This window comes from Prionailurus viverrinus, chromosome D4 (assembly GCF_022837055.1).
Source record: "Prionailurus viverrinus isolate Anna chromosome D4, UM_Priviv_1.0, whole genome shotgun sequence".
In the NCBI taxonomy this organism is placed as follows: domain Eukaryota; kingdom Metazoa; phylum Chordata; class Mammalia; order Carnivora; family Felidae; genus Prionailurus; species Prionailurus viverrinus.
The window spans coordinates 91,028,054-91,042,719 of record NC_062573.1 but is presented as its reverse complement, the minus strand read 5'-3'; the positions used below and the strand labels follow the sequence as shown (position 1 = coordinate 91,042,719).

The 14,666-nt window shown below is 55.8% G+C and overlaps 1 protein-coding gene across 16 annotated transcripts in view; it reads left to right on the top strand.

Moving 5' to 3' along the window:
- The window catches only part of AK8 (adenylate kinase 8), a 155,780-nt gene that overhangs the window by 18,238 nt on the left and 122,876 nt on the right, over positions 1-14,666 (top strand). For 15 of the 16 annotated variants that reach the window (XM_047831200.1, XM_047831199.1, XM_047831192.1 and 12 more), the window contains one exon: positions 3,659-3,727. The exons of the other annotated variant lie outside the window; for it this stretch is intronic. In XM_047831200.1, coding sequence (XP_047687156.1) covers positions 3,659-3,727 — 69 coding nt within the window. The remainder of the gene's footprint in view (positions 1-3,658; positions 3,728-14,666) is intronic. 16 annotated transcript variants of the gene reach the window in all.

Below are 14,666 nucleotides of genomic sequence, written 5' to 3'. Positions count from 1 at the left end.
GGGGGAAGTTTCCCCGGAAGAGCTAAGAGGATATGGGTGGGGCAGAAAGGTACCCCCCGGCCCCTGCCAGCAGCCTCTCGCAAGCACAAGTGGGGTAGGGCTCTTGGCTGCTGGAGTTTGCTTATTTAAGACAGTGGCTCTCCAGGTGTGGTCGCTGGACCAGCAGCCTCAGCATCCCTGAGAACTTGTTAGAAACGCAGATTCTCAGCTTTACCCCAGACCCACTGGATCAGAAACCCTGGCGTGGGGCCAGTGACCTGTGCTCTCACAAGCTCTCCAGGGGTGCACCTCCAGGTGGGGGAATGACTGGCTTGAGCAAGAAATTGGCAAGGTGGGGGGAGAGGGCGGACGGAAGGACACAGGTGTCTCGGGGGTGCCGAACCCAGGGACCGGATGCTGGCTCGCTTCCCTCTCGCCTCTCTGGCCTCCTCGTTCTCGATGTGTCATACACTCACCCCTTCTCTCTCTCCTGCTCACTCCTGCTCTTAACTTTCGCCGTCCGTTCAGTAGAAACCGTAGTGGCCCCAGAACTTTCCAGTGGACACAGACAAGTCCGATGCTTCCCAGAGGAACCCCCTCCCTCACCCTCTCGCCGTCTGCTCTGTCTTCCTCTTCCGATTCCACATCGTGGAAAAGCCATCCTGATGAAGCTGAGACCTGGTTTCTCCCTTTGTGCTGGCTTCGTGTCCTCACGCTCCCCTCATGCCTGCCAAGTGCCTGCCGTGGCTCCAGCCCCTCAGCTTGGGATCCGCTGGAAAGCGAGGGCTCCTGCCCCTGGTGATTACACCCCACGTCCTGGACCTGATGCCTCTTGGTCAGGATTGGGACATGGGCAGCGTCTGAAGCAATCACAGTGGCCAGCAGTGGGATATACCGATCAACTTGGACCAGTTAGGGTCCCCCACTGTATCTGACGGTGGGCTTGACCCCACAGAAACTATACAAGCTGCGGGGCACGAGGGTGGCTCCTCAAGGAATTTTGGGGGTTCTTTGCATTATAGGAGGCAGGGTGTATGGATGAGGGACAAAAAAATAAAAGGAAAAACTACAGAATTGCCACTCGTTTCTCTGGATGAGGTGTGTGAAGCCCAAAGAGGTCAAGACTTGCTCAAGGTCACCCAGCTGGCTGGAGCTGCAGCAGCCATTATGTAGCCAAGAGTGGGAAGCTTGACCATGAACGGAGCCAGCCCAGGGCAAGTGGTGGGGAGGCGAGCCCTGATGCTGAGGGTGAGTCTGCGTTCTGCTCCCAGATTCCCCCACCCCCAGCAGCAGGCCTGCGTGTCTGGGATTTATTTTGACTTCCCACATCCTTTGTCAGAGATGTGAGCGTGAGTGGGGAGAGGTCTGGGCCCCTGGTCGTGTGCTACAGTGGGAGGTGACACAGACCAGGCACCAGTGACCCCCTTGAGTGGAGCTGCTTGTCCAGACCCGTGCTGAGGAAGCAGCATGCAGGGTATATTAAGGGTACTCAGGGGGATCATGACCGCGGCGCTGAGCCCTTGCTGGGGGCTGGGCGCGTCCCAGGCTCGCCTCACGTACCACCTCGTTTTATCCTCACGGTAACTCTTTGAGGCACCTTGTCTTTGTCTCACTGACAAATGAGGAAACTGAGGCTCAGAGTATTGAAGACTCGTCCGGTGTGACTCAGCGGGTGGCCAGGGCCCAAATCATGAGTGTCTGAGTCCCCGACCAATCAGTGCCACCACCCCCCCCCCCCAAAGGGTCTCCCTGTGAACATTCTTTATCCACTTGGCCTATCCTCCCCCTGACACCAGACATAACCTTCTGAAATCACTCTGTCTGAGGGCTTCAGAGCCTTCGGCCTCCTCTCCCTCCAGCTCCTGTCCCTGCCCTGTGAGCCAGTTACCCGGAATGCTGTGTCCCCAAGGAGGTCCTTCACCGCCGAACTTCTTTTGCCCGAGTGCAGCCTGCTTTTGTCAGGGGACCCATCCAAACAGCTTCGAGGGGAGGCAGGGGAGGGCGCTACCTGCAGAATGTGGAGGAGCTGGGTGCACAGGAGCTGAGCCCCTCTGGGGATCGCTCCCCCGTCCCCTGGCTTCTCTCCGCCTGCGCCGGTGCCCCGTTCCCTCCGAATTCCGCTGCGTGGGAGCTGTCCCGAGCCCCTTCGCCGCACGCTCGCTGCCAGGACATAGCGGAGGGGAGGCGTGGACGCATTCCGCCACATGCACAAGCACTTACCAAAGCCCGTTTCTAAGCCTGTTCCAGAGGCGCCGCCGTGTCCCAGCTCCCGGTCTCTCCAGGCGCTCCGACCGCACTCCAGGCGGACACGACAGCATTCCGGAGGCAGGCTCTGGTGTCTCCGGACCCTCACAAATGCTGCCTCTAGAATGAAAGATCCAGGATTTTCCCCAGTGGATACTTTGGAATTTAGGGAAGAGTGTTTGCCCCCTCTTTCTTATGGTCCCACTCCAGGGTCCCCAGCTTGGGGAAGGGAAGGGAAGATAGATTTCTCGCCACCTGGGCGCCTCCTTGTGCACCCAGTGCACACCCAAGGGCCCTCATCTGTGCCTGGCGGGAGCCCCCCGCCCGCCCCCCTGGGGGCTGGTTCAGCCCTGACATAGCTTAGGATGTGTGGTCTGGGGCTGGCCTGGGAGTCCGCCTTGGCCAAGCATTTGGGGTGTGTATGGAGAAGCACCAGCTTTTAATGATCTCGGGTCAAGGGGACACCTGGGAGGAGGTTTTCCAGGTGTCAGCTCTGGGGCCTTCAAGACTTGGTTATAAAAACTGGGGTGTTGGGGCACCTGGGTGGCGCAGTCGGTTAAGCGTCCGACTTCAGCCAGGTCACGATCTCGCGGTCCGTGAGTTCGAGCCCCGCGTCGGGCTCTGGGCTGATGGCTCGGAGCCTGGAGCCTGTTTCCGATTCTGTGTCTCCCTCTCTCTCTGCCCCTCCCCCGTTCATGCTCTGTCTCTCTCTGTCCCAAAAATAAATAAACGTTGAAAAAAAAAAAAATTAAAAAAAAAAAAAAAACTGGGGTGTTGATTCTGGCCAGAGAAAGTTCAGAAGCGAGACAGAAGGTCAGCCGCCCTTAACTTCCTACCTGCACAGGCTGTCCCCCCTTCCCCCCCACTTACCTGCCATCGCTGGTGCTTAAGGGGCGGGGCTCTGGCTGCCCTGAGGGGGTTCAAGTTCAGCCTCTGCTTCTCCCTGCTTGTGTAAGCCAGTCCCATTCCTCCAGGAACTTTGAAACTTTCTGGGGAGATGGACATGAGCAGACCCCCAGAATGCCATGTGGTTAGAGCAGTGACAGAGTTTGCCGTCGGGCATTATGGCGACCCCCAGCCCAGCCTGGGGAGGGTCACGGAGGGCGGCCTACAGGCAGTGGCACTTGGGCCACGGACCTGAGGGAACCCAGAGTCACTTGGGTGGGGTGGGGGGAGCATCTGGGCGGGGGCACGAGATAAGCAAGAGTGTCGAGGTAGGTGTGCACATGTGGTGGGGAGCACAGGGTGGCGGGGGGAGGGCTGCAAGGCAGGCCTGGACTTTATGGAGGCCACTGGGCGGTCAGCCAGGGACTGGCGAGCCTTTGTGTCCACACAGCCGGCTCCTCAGCTGAGCCCACTGGGCTGCCACTTACACATCCTTTGTGGCCCAGTGTGCGGGCTGAGGGCCTCATTCCGTGTGTCGTCTTTCCTTTAGAAGGTGCCCAGCACCCTGCTCGTCAGACTGATTCAGGAACGTGTGAGTGAGGAGGACTGCATCAGGCGGGTAAGAAACCGCGTGGAGCGGCTGGGGGGCTCCCAGGGAGAGGGGCTCTGTTACCAGATGAAGGGCAGGGGAGGGGCGTGGGTTCAGGTCCTAGCACAGAGGTGACCCGGGGCCTGCAGACAAGGGTCAGACAGACGACCCAGAGCTCCGTGAAGCTCAGTGTGTGAATTTCACCTTGGATTTAGCCAGACAACAAGGTGGAATCTAGGGTACCCATCGGGGGTCTTAGGAGAGAGCTGGCCCCATCCCAAGGGGTCACAGGAGAGCCTTTAAGGAAAGGAACGTTGTGGAAGTAGGGGGTAGTTCAGGTAACCCACGAGCACCTGAGACCAGCCCCACAGGGAGCTGGACACTCCTGGACCCGGAGGGGCAGAGGGAGAACTGGGGGTACCCCCGACTCTCTGCTGCCAGACCCAGTGAAGCCAGAGGGCAGGCGTCCAGACGAAGCAGCCCATCCATGGAGGTCAGCCTCCTGGGGCACAGAGGGGGTTGGAGAGGGCGGGGGGGATCTGGAGGGGCAGATGGGGGGCAACAGGAACGATGGGCACCATGGGAGGGCTTTGCACACACTGACTCCTTGGGTCTTCAGAGGAGCTCTGTTGGGTCGGTGCTATGACTCCCCCATTTTGCAGATGGGGAAACTGAGGGTTGTTAAACCATGTCGTATCCAGGCCTCTCCTCCTGGTCCACAGCTAGTCTTATTGTCTTCATGTCAGTGGCTTTCACAGAGCAAATGGTTTTAATTTTAACGAAGTCCAATTTATCCCGATTTGACCACTGTTAAAGTATTTCACTTTAATATATCTCTTGTGTGTTTCTTAAACAATGTTTGTTTATTTTTGAGAGCGTGCAAATGGGAGGTGGGCAGAGAGAGGTGGGGACAGAGGATCCGAAGTGGGTTCTGCACTGACAGCAGCAAGCCCGACACGGGGCTCGAACTCACAAACTGTGAGATCGTGACCCGAGCTGAAAGTGGACACTCAACTGACTGAGCCACCAGGCTCCCCTGTTGCCTTCATTCTTGAGGGATATTTGTCCCCGGATTCAGAATTCTAGATCCCCAGCTCTTTCTCCTCACGCCTCGCAGGGTCCCGCCTCCTCCTGGCCAGCCTGGTCTCTAGTGGAAGGACAGCCGCCCAAGCAGCGTGTCCCTTTCCCCAACTTCCTCCCAGATTGTCCTCTGCGTTCTCGGTTTCCAGCAGTTCAGTTACCAAATGGCTGGCATGCATTTCTTTGGATTCGTTCTTTTGGAGATTGGTTGAGTTCCTTGAATTTGTAAGTTCACATTTTTCTCCAAACCGGGGCAGTCTGGGGCCATCATTTCTACAGGTTCTTCAGGCTTTCTGCACCCTTCTCTCCCCGTCTCGTGGGAACAGTAGTCCTGCGGCCCCCGCAGGGTCGCTGAGGCTCCGTTCTCTGTTTCTGTCCCCTCTGTCGTGGACCAGATTATGAGGCTCACTGAGGCTCTCCTTTCCCGTCTCTGTTCTCCTATTGGGCCCATCCAGCGAGCTTTTCATTTGGATTGCCGTGTTTCTCGGTTTTCAAAATTCCAGTGGGCTCTTCTCGCTGTCTTCTGTCTCTGAGACTTTCTGTTTGTCCATCCGTTTACTCGTTGGAGCTTTGTTGTTACCGTCATGGCTTAAAGCCAGCCGCTTCAGATGCCTTGCTGACTCCAGCGCCTGAGTCACGTCAGTGGCGATGTCTGAGGTCTGAGACATCCGCGGCTGTCCTTGGGCTGCGCGATTCTGTATCCCGGACATTTTTCTTTTTGCTGTTGAGACTCTGGGTCTTGTTTGAATCCTACGGCGGGTGTTGATACTTTTGTCTTCGCGGGCAGTTGATTCATTTGGGTTCAGGCCGCCAGTTCCAGCCACCTTCTCTGTGCTGTGGTTCCCATCTGGGTTCTGTGTACAAAGCCTCTGCGAGTGCCGTGCGGTTCCCTGAGGCTCTGTGCCGTGTGTGTGCCGCTCAGTGGGGCCCGGGCAGCGGTCTGCGCCGTGGCTCGGCCCTCGATGTCTTTAGAAAGCTGTCTAGGGTCAGACCCTTGCACGCACAGCTGGGAGGGAGCCCACGAGTCCATAGACATCTTTATTTGGTTGCTTTCCTGAACGCCTCGCTCTGCCATTTCCATGGTAACGCCCAGTTCCCTGGTGCTCCTCTTTTCGGTCCTCTGGCCAGAAAGCGGGGACTTTATTTGTCCCACTCTGCCACAGTCTTCCCGTGACTGCACCTGAGACTGGGGCCAAGCGGCAGGAGGACAGAGAGGGAAACATTACCGGGGCTTTGTCCCGGTCTCTAGGGACTGCAGAGGAAAGGCCCTCCGCCCCCTCAGGGTTTCGGGCACCTGCGGGCTCCCTGTGGCACCCCTACCGCAGTAGGCTTGCCTGGGGCCTGGGGTGCAAGGAAACAGGAAGGAGAAACACACAGAGATCTCCCCGCTGTCCGAGTGTCAGGAATCCCCCCTCTCACCGCCCAGGTCGAGTGTGAGGGCCCCTCCTGGCCTTCTCTCGGGCCCTCCCTGTCACCTGTGCTCAGTTTCAGGCTGCCCAAAGGCCAGGTGGGGGTGCTGGTTTGGTGGTATTTTGAATTCTGTTCTTCCTCCCCAGTTCACCTACTACTGTATACTTTTCTGATTCCTCGAGTAGCCGCCGCCTGCATGCTGCCCACCCATCAGAGCTGCTCTCAGAAGGAGTGAGCGGGCGGACTGTGCCGACCTCATCGTGCCCAGAACACAGCTTACATGCCTGCGTTGTTTTAATGTGCATGTATCTGTACACATTCTCTCTCTCACTCGCTCGCTTAAAAATTCATTGAGAGGCCCAACTCTGGAAAGATCCCCGGGCATCTCTCCAGCGTGCTGGTGAGCAAGCAGCAGTTCTCACACTTGGTCACACTTGGTCACGGCTTGGTCTGCACGGTCCTCGGCCCTGTGAGTCGAGACCACGAGCCCCAGATAGGCTGCAGTCTGGGTTTCGAAAGCTGGTCTGAACAGTGTGTTTTCCTCAGACCTCAGCTTGTTCCCAGTCAGCTGATGGTCTCCCGCTGCCTGGCTGAGGCCAGTGCCCCAAGTTCAGAGGCCATTCTAAACTGCAGATAGACGAACGTTTTCCAGAAACGCTTTGTGGGCCATATGGCCTCGTGTTGGAACTGCTCAACTCTGATGTAATGTGGAGGCAGCCATACGTGGTACAGAGATGAAAGGGCACGGTTTGTTCCAATAAAACTTTATTTACAAAAATAGGCAGCAGGCGGATTTGGCCCGGGACTCCTAGTTTCCGGACCCCTGTTCTAAGTGCTACTTTCACACCATTATGAAAAACGCTTTTGCCTTCTCTCTTCATTTCCAAATAAAAAGCAAACGTCCCCCCTCGTGCACCAGGGACCCCGCCCTTCATTCCCTAACTTCCCTCAGGCTCTGTGTCCACCGCCCTGTCTGATCTGGCCCCTTCCTCTGGGGCAGGAGCAGTGAGGTTGGGGGGGTCATGTGGCCCCAGTGAGCCAGGAGGAACTAAGGCCCTAGAGGAGGAAAGTGAGACAGGACCCGGGCTCCGTGTCCAGCCTGGAGGGAGGGGGCCTTCATTCCTCCAGACCCAGTTCCCACCCCCACCCCCTTGGGTTAGGTCTCAGCAGAGGCTGGCCTCAGTTTCTTCTTCCCAATAGGCCTGGGGGCAGCCCTTCCCCGGCCCAGTCCTGGTCCAAGCACCAGCCTCCCTCCTGCCCTGCCTGCTGCCTTGTCTCTCAAGGTTCTCCCTCCCACCCCTCCCCAAGTGAAATAAAGCCTCCTACACACACACCCCCCCACACAGCAAACTTCCACCTTCCAGCAGTGCTAGAAGAAAGGCCCCTTAGCCATAGGCTCATTTGAAGACTTGTCACCTGCTCCCAAGCCCATCTGGCTCAATTCCCCCTACTCCAGTCAAGTGCCTTGTTGCAGGCACCACGTGGTCTTTGCTGCTGGACCCTTTCCCTCTGCCTCAGCCCCCCATGAGCAAGGGGGTCCCTTGGTCTTGAGCTCACCAGCTGCAGTCGGATACGGCCTCGCATGCCCAAAGGAGGGCCAGCTGTCAGAAGGGCCGTGAGGGCCACTAGCCAGGCCAGGAGAGCCAGGTTGTTACAGAAACCTCCAGAGATGGGGCCGGCGTGGTCTGTGGAGGGGCTGTCTTGGCGGGGGGGCGGGGAGGGAGGGTGGCAGGCAGAACGAGGCCCGGACCCCCCTTCATACCAACCTCAGATCAGTTCTTCTTAAAACTGACCCATCAGTCAATCACCCTCTCGAAGGTTCCCTCTCTTTTATCTGGGAGGTGCGGAAACAGTCATTTGTCAGGAATAAAGGGGGAGGGGAGGGCCTCCTAAGTGACTAGAAATGGGCCGGCACTTTCCGGACAAAACGCTCTATGCCTTAATCCATAATTGATAATGAGTTTGCCAAGTCAAATTAAACTCTTACATTGCAGATCACCAGGCTGGAAGCGTTCAGGTCTTTTTCTCTCTTCCCGCTTCAGGGCCAAGCTGCTTCTCTACTGCTTAGGGCCGTGCTGGCCCCGTTTGGCCAAATGTTGGGCGTTTCTCCTTGGGCATGAGCGTACCCGAGTCACCGGGACTGGGACCTGGCCGCGGGATGGGAGCTGCATTTAAGAGAGCCAGAGACAGCCTTGCACGTGGGGCCGGTCCAGGATGCTGAGAGCTTCTGGAACCAGGGCGTGGTAGCTGTGGAAGGGAGTAACCCTTGGGTTCCTACCCCAGGAATCTCACTCGCCCTGAGCGATGTGGCCTCCTCTCGAGCCACAACTGCTCCCCGGCCCAAATGCTGTCCCGGTGGGGGCAGCTCCGTGGTGGTTCTCGGCATCAGCAAAGGCAGGCGGCAGGATCTCCCCACACCCCCTTAAGATTTCCTTTTTTTTTCTTTTTATTAAAAAAATTTTTTTTAAATATTTATTTATTTCAGAGACAGAGAGACAGAGCACAAGCAGGGGAGGGGCAGAGAGAGAGCCAGAGACAGAATCTGAAACAGGCTGCAGGCTCTGAGCTGTCAGCACAGAGCCTGATGCAGGGCTCGAACCCACAAACCGTGAGATCATAACCTGAGCTGAAGTCGGACACTTAACCGACTGAGCCACCCAGGCGCCCGTCTTTTCTTTTCTTCTTCTTTTTTTTTTTTAACGTTTACCTATTTTTGAGAGAGAGAGAGCATGCGTGAGCGAGTGGGGCAGGGGCAGAGGGAGGGGGACAGAGGATCCGAAGCGGGTTCTGCGCTGACAGCACAGAGCCTGACACGGGGCTCGAACTCGCAAACTGCGAGATCATAACCTGAGCTGAAGTTGGATGCTCAACCGACTGAGCCAGCCAGGACCCCCCAGATTTCTTTTTAAGATGCTTACGATGCCACACCACCTCACGATCCAGGAGCTCGAGCCAGAACTGCCATGTCCTGGCTGTTCTGCTCCTGGGTCAAGAGTGTTCGCTTCCCCTGGCTGCCTTGGTGCAAGAGAGGCCCGGAGCCCCCCCACCCAGCTGACTTCGAGAACAAGAAAAGACCCCGGGTCTGGCAGGCAGGTCGGCAGACTCAGCTTCTCCACTCAGACCCTCCTTTTGGCTTCGGGCCAGGCTTTACCCAACCCAATCTGAAGACGTAGAAATGTTATTTTGTGTAAGTTATTTTCGTAAATTACTGCCTGTTTCAGGTGCATAAGCGTTCAACCTGGAATTCAGAAGTGTGGAATTGTGGGGTTGGGTCACTGGGTGCGTTCCCCAGGGGAGTTAAACCACCTTGAACTATGCCTCGGAGATCCGGGCACTGGGTCCGGACACAGGCTCCAGCTGGACTGGGCTGCTTTGTTCATATCGTTTTTCGTTTGTTTGTTTTTTAATCTCCGTAAGTCACGAAGTCATGGCTTCTGGGGCAAAGCTGGTGCTTCTCACTTCTGTGACTTCAACTGCGCATCCCAATCTTGCCCTCAGTGACCCAGGTTAGTCTCTGAAACACGCATGCAACTTCTATAAACCCTCTTGAGCTTACCTAAAAGTTTGGTCTGCACAGCACCTGCAGTGTGGACAGAGCATAAGACCAGGCATCCCTGGTCCTTGCCAACAGCCGCCACCATCATGAAGATGGTGATAATATTTACTATTAGAGTTGTCGGTTAGTTCTAGCGTAAGTGAGATTATTATGAGTTCTGTTGTACCGTACGACTCTATCGTGCATAATGAATACTCTTGGTTGATTTAATACTATTGATTCGGTATTTATAATGATTTTAGTGATATCATTGTTACTGTGTTGGTGATGGTGGCTGGAGGGTGCCTGGACTCCAACGACTTGGGGCGCCTGGCCTGGCACCTGGCCCACAACACCACACCGCAGGGGCACAGGGCGCCTCTGCAGTGAGGCCGTCGACGGAGATCCCCGATGGGAGCGGAGGGCTGAGGGCTGCGTCCGTGACCTCATGCATCCTGACGGCAGCCTGGTAGAGGAGGCCCTGCCCTCACTGCATTTCGGGCTGCAGAAGCTGAGGCTTGCAGACGTTGTGTGCCCTGCCGGGGGTCCCACGGTCCGTCCCAGAACAGAAATGCAAACGCGGAGTTCTGCTGTTGGCCACTGTCTTCTTGGCTCCCCAGTGCACGCTGTGTCCCCCCACTTCACGAGGCCTCCCGCCCTTGTCCGTGAACGGCTAGGCCCAGCTTCAGCTTCGAAGCCCCTTCCGGCCTTTGCGTTCTGATTCTGATCCCGTCCAAGCCATTGTTACCTGCAGCGCAGAGAAATATCTCCTTTAATTTGTTTTAAAATTCCTTCTGAGCTTCAAGGGGCATTCCGTACCTTTTTCATCTCTTCCCGGCGGAGACAGGACTTCGAGAGCAAGAGGTGAGGCTTCTAATTATGTGCTTTGGTTGTTTGGAAACAAAACAAACCCTCATCCAAAATAAACAGGCTTTCTTGCTTTTAGGGGAGAAAAATGACACATATGCATATTCATTTATATGGTAATTATTATTATTTAGCTACACAGGGACTAGAATTGGTAATTTAGAGCACAAAAAGGAAGCAGGGAATAGCGTTCAGGGAAAAGTAATGCGATCATAACCCATCAGGATTCTGTAGTTAATGTTGGGGGTTTTTTCTTCTCTTTTCCTTTTTTTTGGTCTAATGCAATCTCTTTGAAGAATCTCTTTGAAGTGACCATCAAATGCGTTGGAGAAAGACAAATTAGCACTTTGTATTGGAACGGTGAAAAGGACGTGGGCTCTACCTGTTGGGGACCCATGGCCTTTCTTTAGGGACAGCCACGTTCTTGAAGTCCGAGAGCTCTTCAGGCAACATCTCTGAGGGCGGAGGGAAGCTAAACGAGGCGGCGAGTTCAGGAAACGTGGAGGAAAAGGCTCTAACACCAGAGAGATTACAAGTCTTTTCTTCTCCAGAGTCATAGTGCTCTCCCGGGTTTGGACTACTGAGGTCCCTTTCCTTCCTTGGGGACCTAGCCCCTCCCCACAGCTACCCTGCTTGCTTCCCGACCCCTTCTGCATATCGCTGCCTCAGGGATGGCTTCAAGAAAATGAACAAATTCATTTCTCGACTGCAGTACGTTCAGACGGCTCAACATTCCAAAGGCGCCCAAGTCCCCTCAGCCGCCGGCTCCCTTCCTGGAGGCAACTGATGTTAACACTCCCTCGAAAGGATGTTTATATTTTATACCTAGAGAAGTGTTTGTCTACTTAAAGCAAATGTTAGGCGTCCTCCACCGCTGAGCACCGCTGTTGCTCTCCAGCCTTCTCGGGCGTCCGTCCTCAAAGCGCTGGAGGCCTGGGCCTGCCCGCTGCCCAGCTCCGTCCCTCTGCTCCTCTCGTGTCCGCTGCCTTTCGCCCCTCCTCCAGCTTCACCTGTGTGGCCCCCTCTCGGGGTCTCCGCACACTGTGTGTGGGGCATAGACCCTGGTGGGGGGACTCCCGGTGGTTTCCCTCCCCCTGGTGTCCGCGACCGTGTCCCCCACCTTGAGTGGGAGCAGGTCCAACAGAAGAGGGCAGAGGTGAGGAGGGGTCAGTCCCAAGATGATGTTACATTATCTGAGACTTCGTCCGAGTGGACCGGAGAGACAGAGTCTCTTTACTGGCTTGACAAGTCAGCTGCTGTGTTGGAGAGGCTCACGAGGGCGGCCTCCAGCCCGCGAGAAACCAGGGCCCGAGTCAGACATACGGCAGCACGGGAGGGAATTCTGCCAATGGCCAGAATGAGCTCAGAGGCGGATTCCTCCTCTGTCAAGCCTCCAGATGAGAACGCAGCCCGGCTCCCACCTTGACTGCTGCCCTGTGAGGCCCCCGCAGAGAACCCGGCTGAGCAGCCATCAGCTCCGAGCCCGGGAAATATTCTCAAAGTGAATGAATGAGAGAATGCCGCTTGGGTGATTCCCCCAGTCTGTACCCAGGGAAGTGAAATCTTATCCCAGCTGGCTGGTGGCCCAAGGAGGGAAGGTGCTTAAAATACAATGTGACTATGCCGTCCAGTCTGAACAATTTTCAGTAACAGGAACATATTTGTCCTAAGGCTTCTCTGGGGAGGATATTTGGATTGTTGCCCTGGCTTGGTTTACATAACTTGCGGAGACTGTTTAGTGATGTTCCTCATCACATCTTCAAATTGTTTTCTGTTATCAGTGCTTTCAAATTCTGCATTTGGCCGTGGCCCCCTACAGCTTGTCAAGTTCAACTGCTGCACCCCCAGGGTGGTGTTGCGCCCCGAGCCTCCAGGGTTCAAGGTTTGAGGACCATCTTCCAATTCGGTCTTGGTGCCCTGTGCACAGACTTCCTGTGTCTTCCTTCATCATCCTTTTAATTGACTAGAACGAGGGTCAGCCAAAGGGGCACTTGATTTAAAAAAAGTTTTTTAAAATGTTTGTTTAGTTTTGAGAGACAGAGACAGAGCATGAGTGGGGGAGGGGCAGAGAGAGAGGGAGACACAGAATCCGAAGCAGGCTCCAGGCTCCGAGCTGTCAGCACAGGGCCTGACGCGGGGCTCGAACTCACAGACCGTGAGATCATGACCTGAGCCGAAGTTGGATGCTTAACTGACTGAGCCACCCAGGCGCCCCCAGGACACTTGATTTTAAAGTATTGAATAAAGGCATATCATAAAAGTGCACCATATGGAGGGATTCCAATTCGTTTTACCATTTTTTTTAAAGTGTCTTTATTTTTTTTAATTAATTTATTTTGAGAGAGAGAGAGCGCGCGCGCGCACACACACACACACACACACACACACACACGAGTGGGGGAGGGGCAGAGAGAGAGGGAGAGAGGGAATCCCAAGCAGGTTCCTGGATGTCAGTGCAGAGCCTGATGTGGGGCTCGATCTCACGACCCCGGCATCATGACATGAGCTGAAATCAAGAGTCAGATGTTTAACCAACCCAGGCACCCCGCCTTCTGTGAAAGGTTTTAGACAGGATGATTTCTAAAGACACTGTTTTAGGGGCGCCTGGGTGGATTCTCTCCCTCCCTCTCTCTCTCTGCCCTTTCCCTGCTTGTGTGCTTGTGTGCACATGTGCACACTCTCTTTCTCAAAATGTATAAATAAACTTAAAAAAAAATCTTTTAGGGGCTCCTGGGTGGCTCAGTCGGTTGAGCGTCCGACTTCGGCTCAGGTCATGATCTCACAGTTCGTGAGTTCAAGCCCCACGACGGGCTCTGTGCTGACAGCTCGGAGCCTGGACCCTGCTTCATATTCTGGGTCTCCCTCTCTCTCTCTCTGCCCCTCCCCCGCCCATGCTGTCTCCGTCTCTCAAAAATAAATAAACATTAAAGAAAATTTAAAAAAAAAATCTTTTACACAAGGAGAAACTGAGGCCTAGATGGGAGAAGGGACTTTGCCGAAGTCAGAGCCACTATCACACCGAGGTTCTCGGCCACCTGGCTGCCGGGCCCAGCTCGGGCCAGGGTCTCTGCTGTTGTGCAGACCCCTGGACAAAGGCGTTTTTGTGTCACCAGAACCAGACTGAGTTGGGAGGCCATGGGTGAGAAAATCCTGGCTAAGAGACAAGGGAGAAATGTCGTGATGTGTGGTCACCTTCCTCCCACCGCTGTGCGGTGGAGACAGAAAGGCTGGTAGCCGATGACCCTGGCTTGTCAGACGGTGGGAGTTGATCGCCCAGGAAAAGGCAGCAGCCTCCGAGCCTCAGAGGTGACTGATGGGCCCCACAGATGGCTTGTGTCCGCCTCTGCTGGCCGGGCCTGTCCCTGGCAGGTCTGGGCCGGTGGGCCAAGGGGACCCGGTGGGGGGAGAGCCACGCGAGCCTCAGCACAGGCCTGTGTGAAGCTCCTGAGGTCGCAGGTGGGCCGCGTGGGCCCCGGGGGCCGCGGTGCCCCGTCTGCAAAGCCGGGCTGTCTCCCTCTCCCTGTCGAATGAGACCTCCAAGCCAAGGGCTCAGCCCTCGGCTCTGAGGTCCACTTGGGCAGGTGAAGAGGCTCTCTCACGCAAGGTGAGTGGCTGGAAACAGATCACGCACGGACGGGCCGGAGAAGGCTGCTGCTGCTTCCTGCTTCACTTCGTTGGAGTTCCGTGCGCCTCTGGGGTCCGCTCGTGGCCCGCCGGCACAGCGTGCGGTCAGAATCATTACTCGAGTGAGTCCTGGGACATCCTCACAGCCTGCACGGATGAGAATTAGCAGTCTTTTGAATGTAAGGCCAGAAAAAAGAAAAAAATCAATGGAATTTAAAAACCAGCTGGAGTCCGTCTCCTACTTCTGTCCACGTGCCTTGGTTTTTCTCTGATTCTGTGAGCTTGCACTGGGGATGAGTTCTACCCCCGGAGGTTAGGACTAGCTCAAAACGTGGTACGGCGTGAGGCCGAACGTAAGCCAAGTTCGTAGAACTCGCTCCCCTCGAGGGCCGCCCTGGGCTGTCAGGCAGAGACCTTTAGCGTGAGCGAGACAGGGCGAGGGCCCCCTCGGTG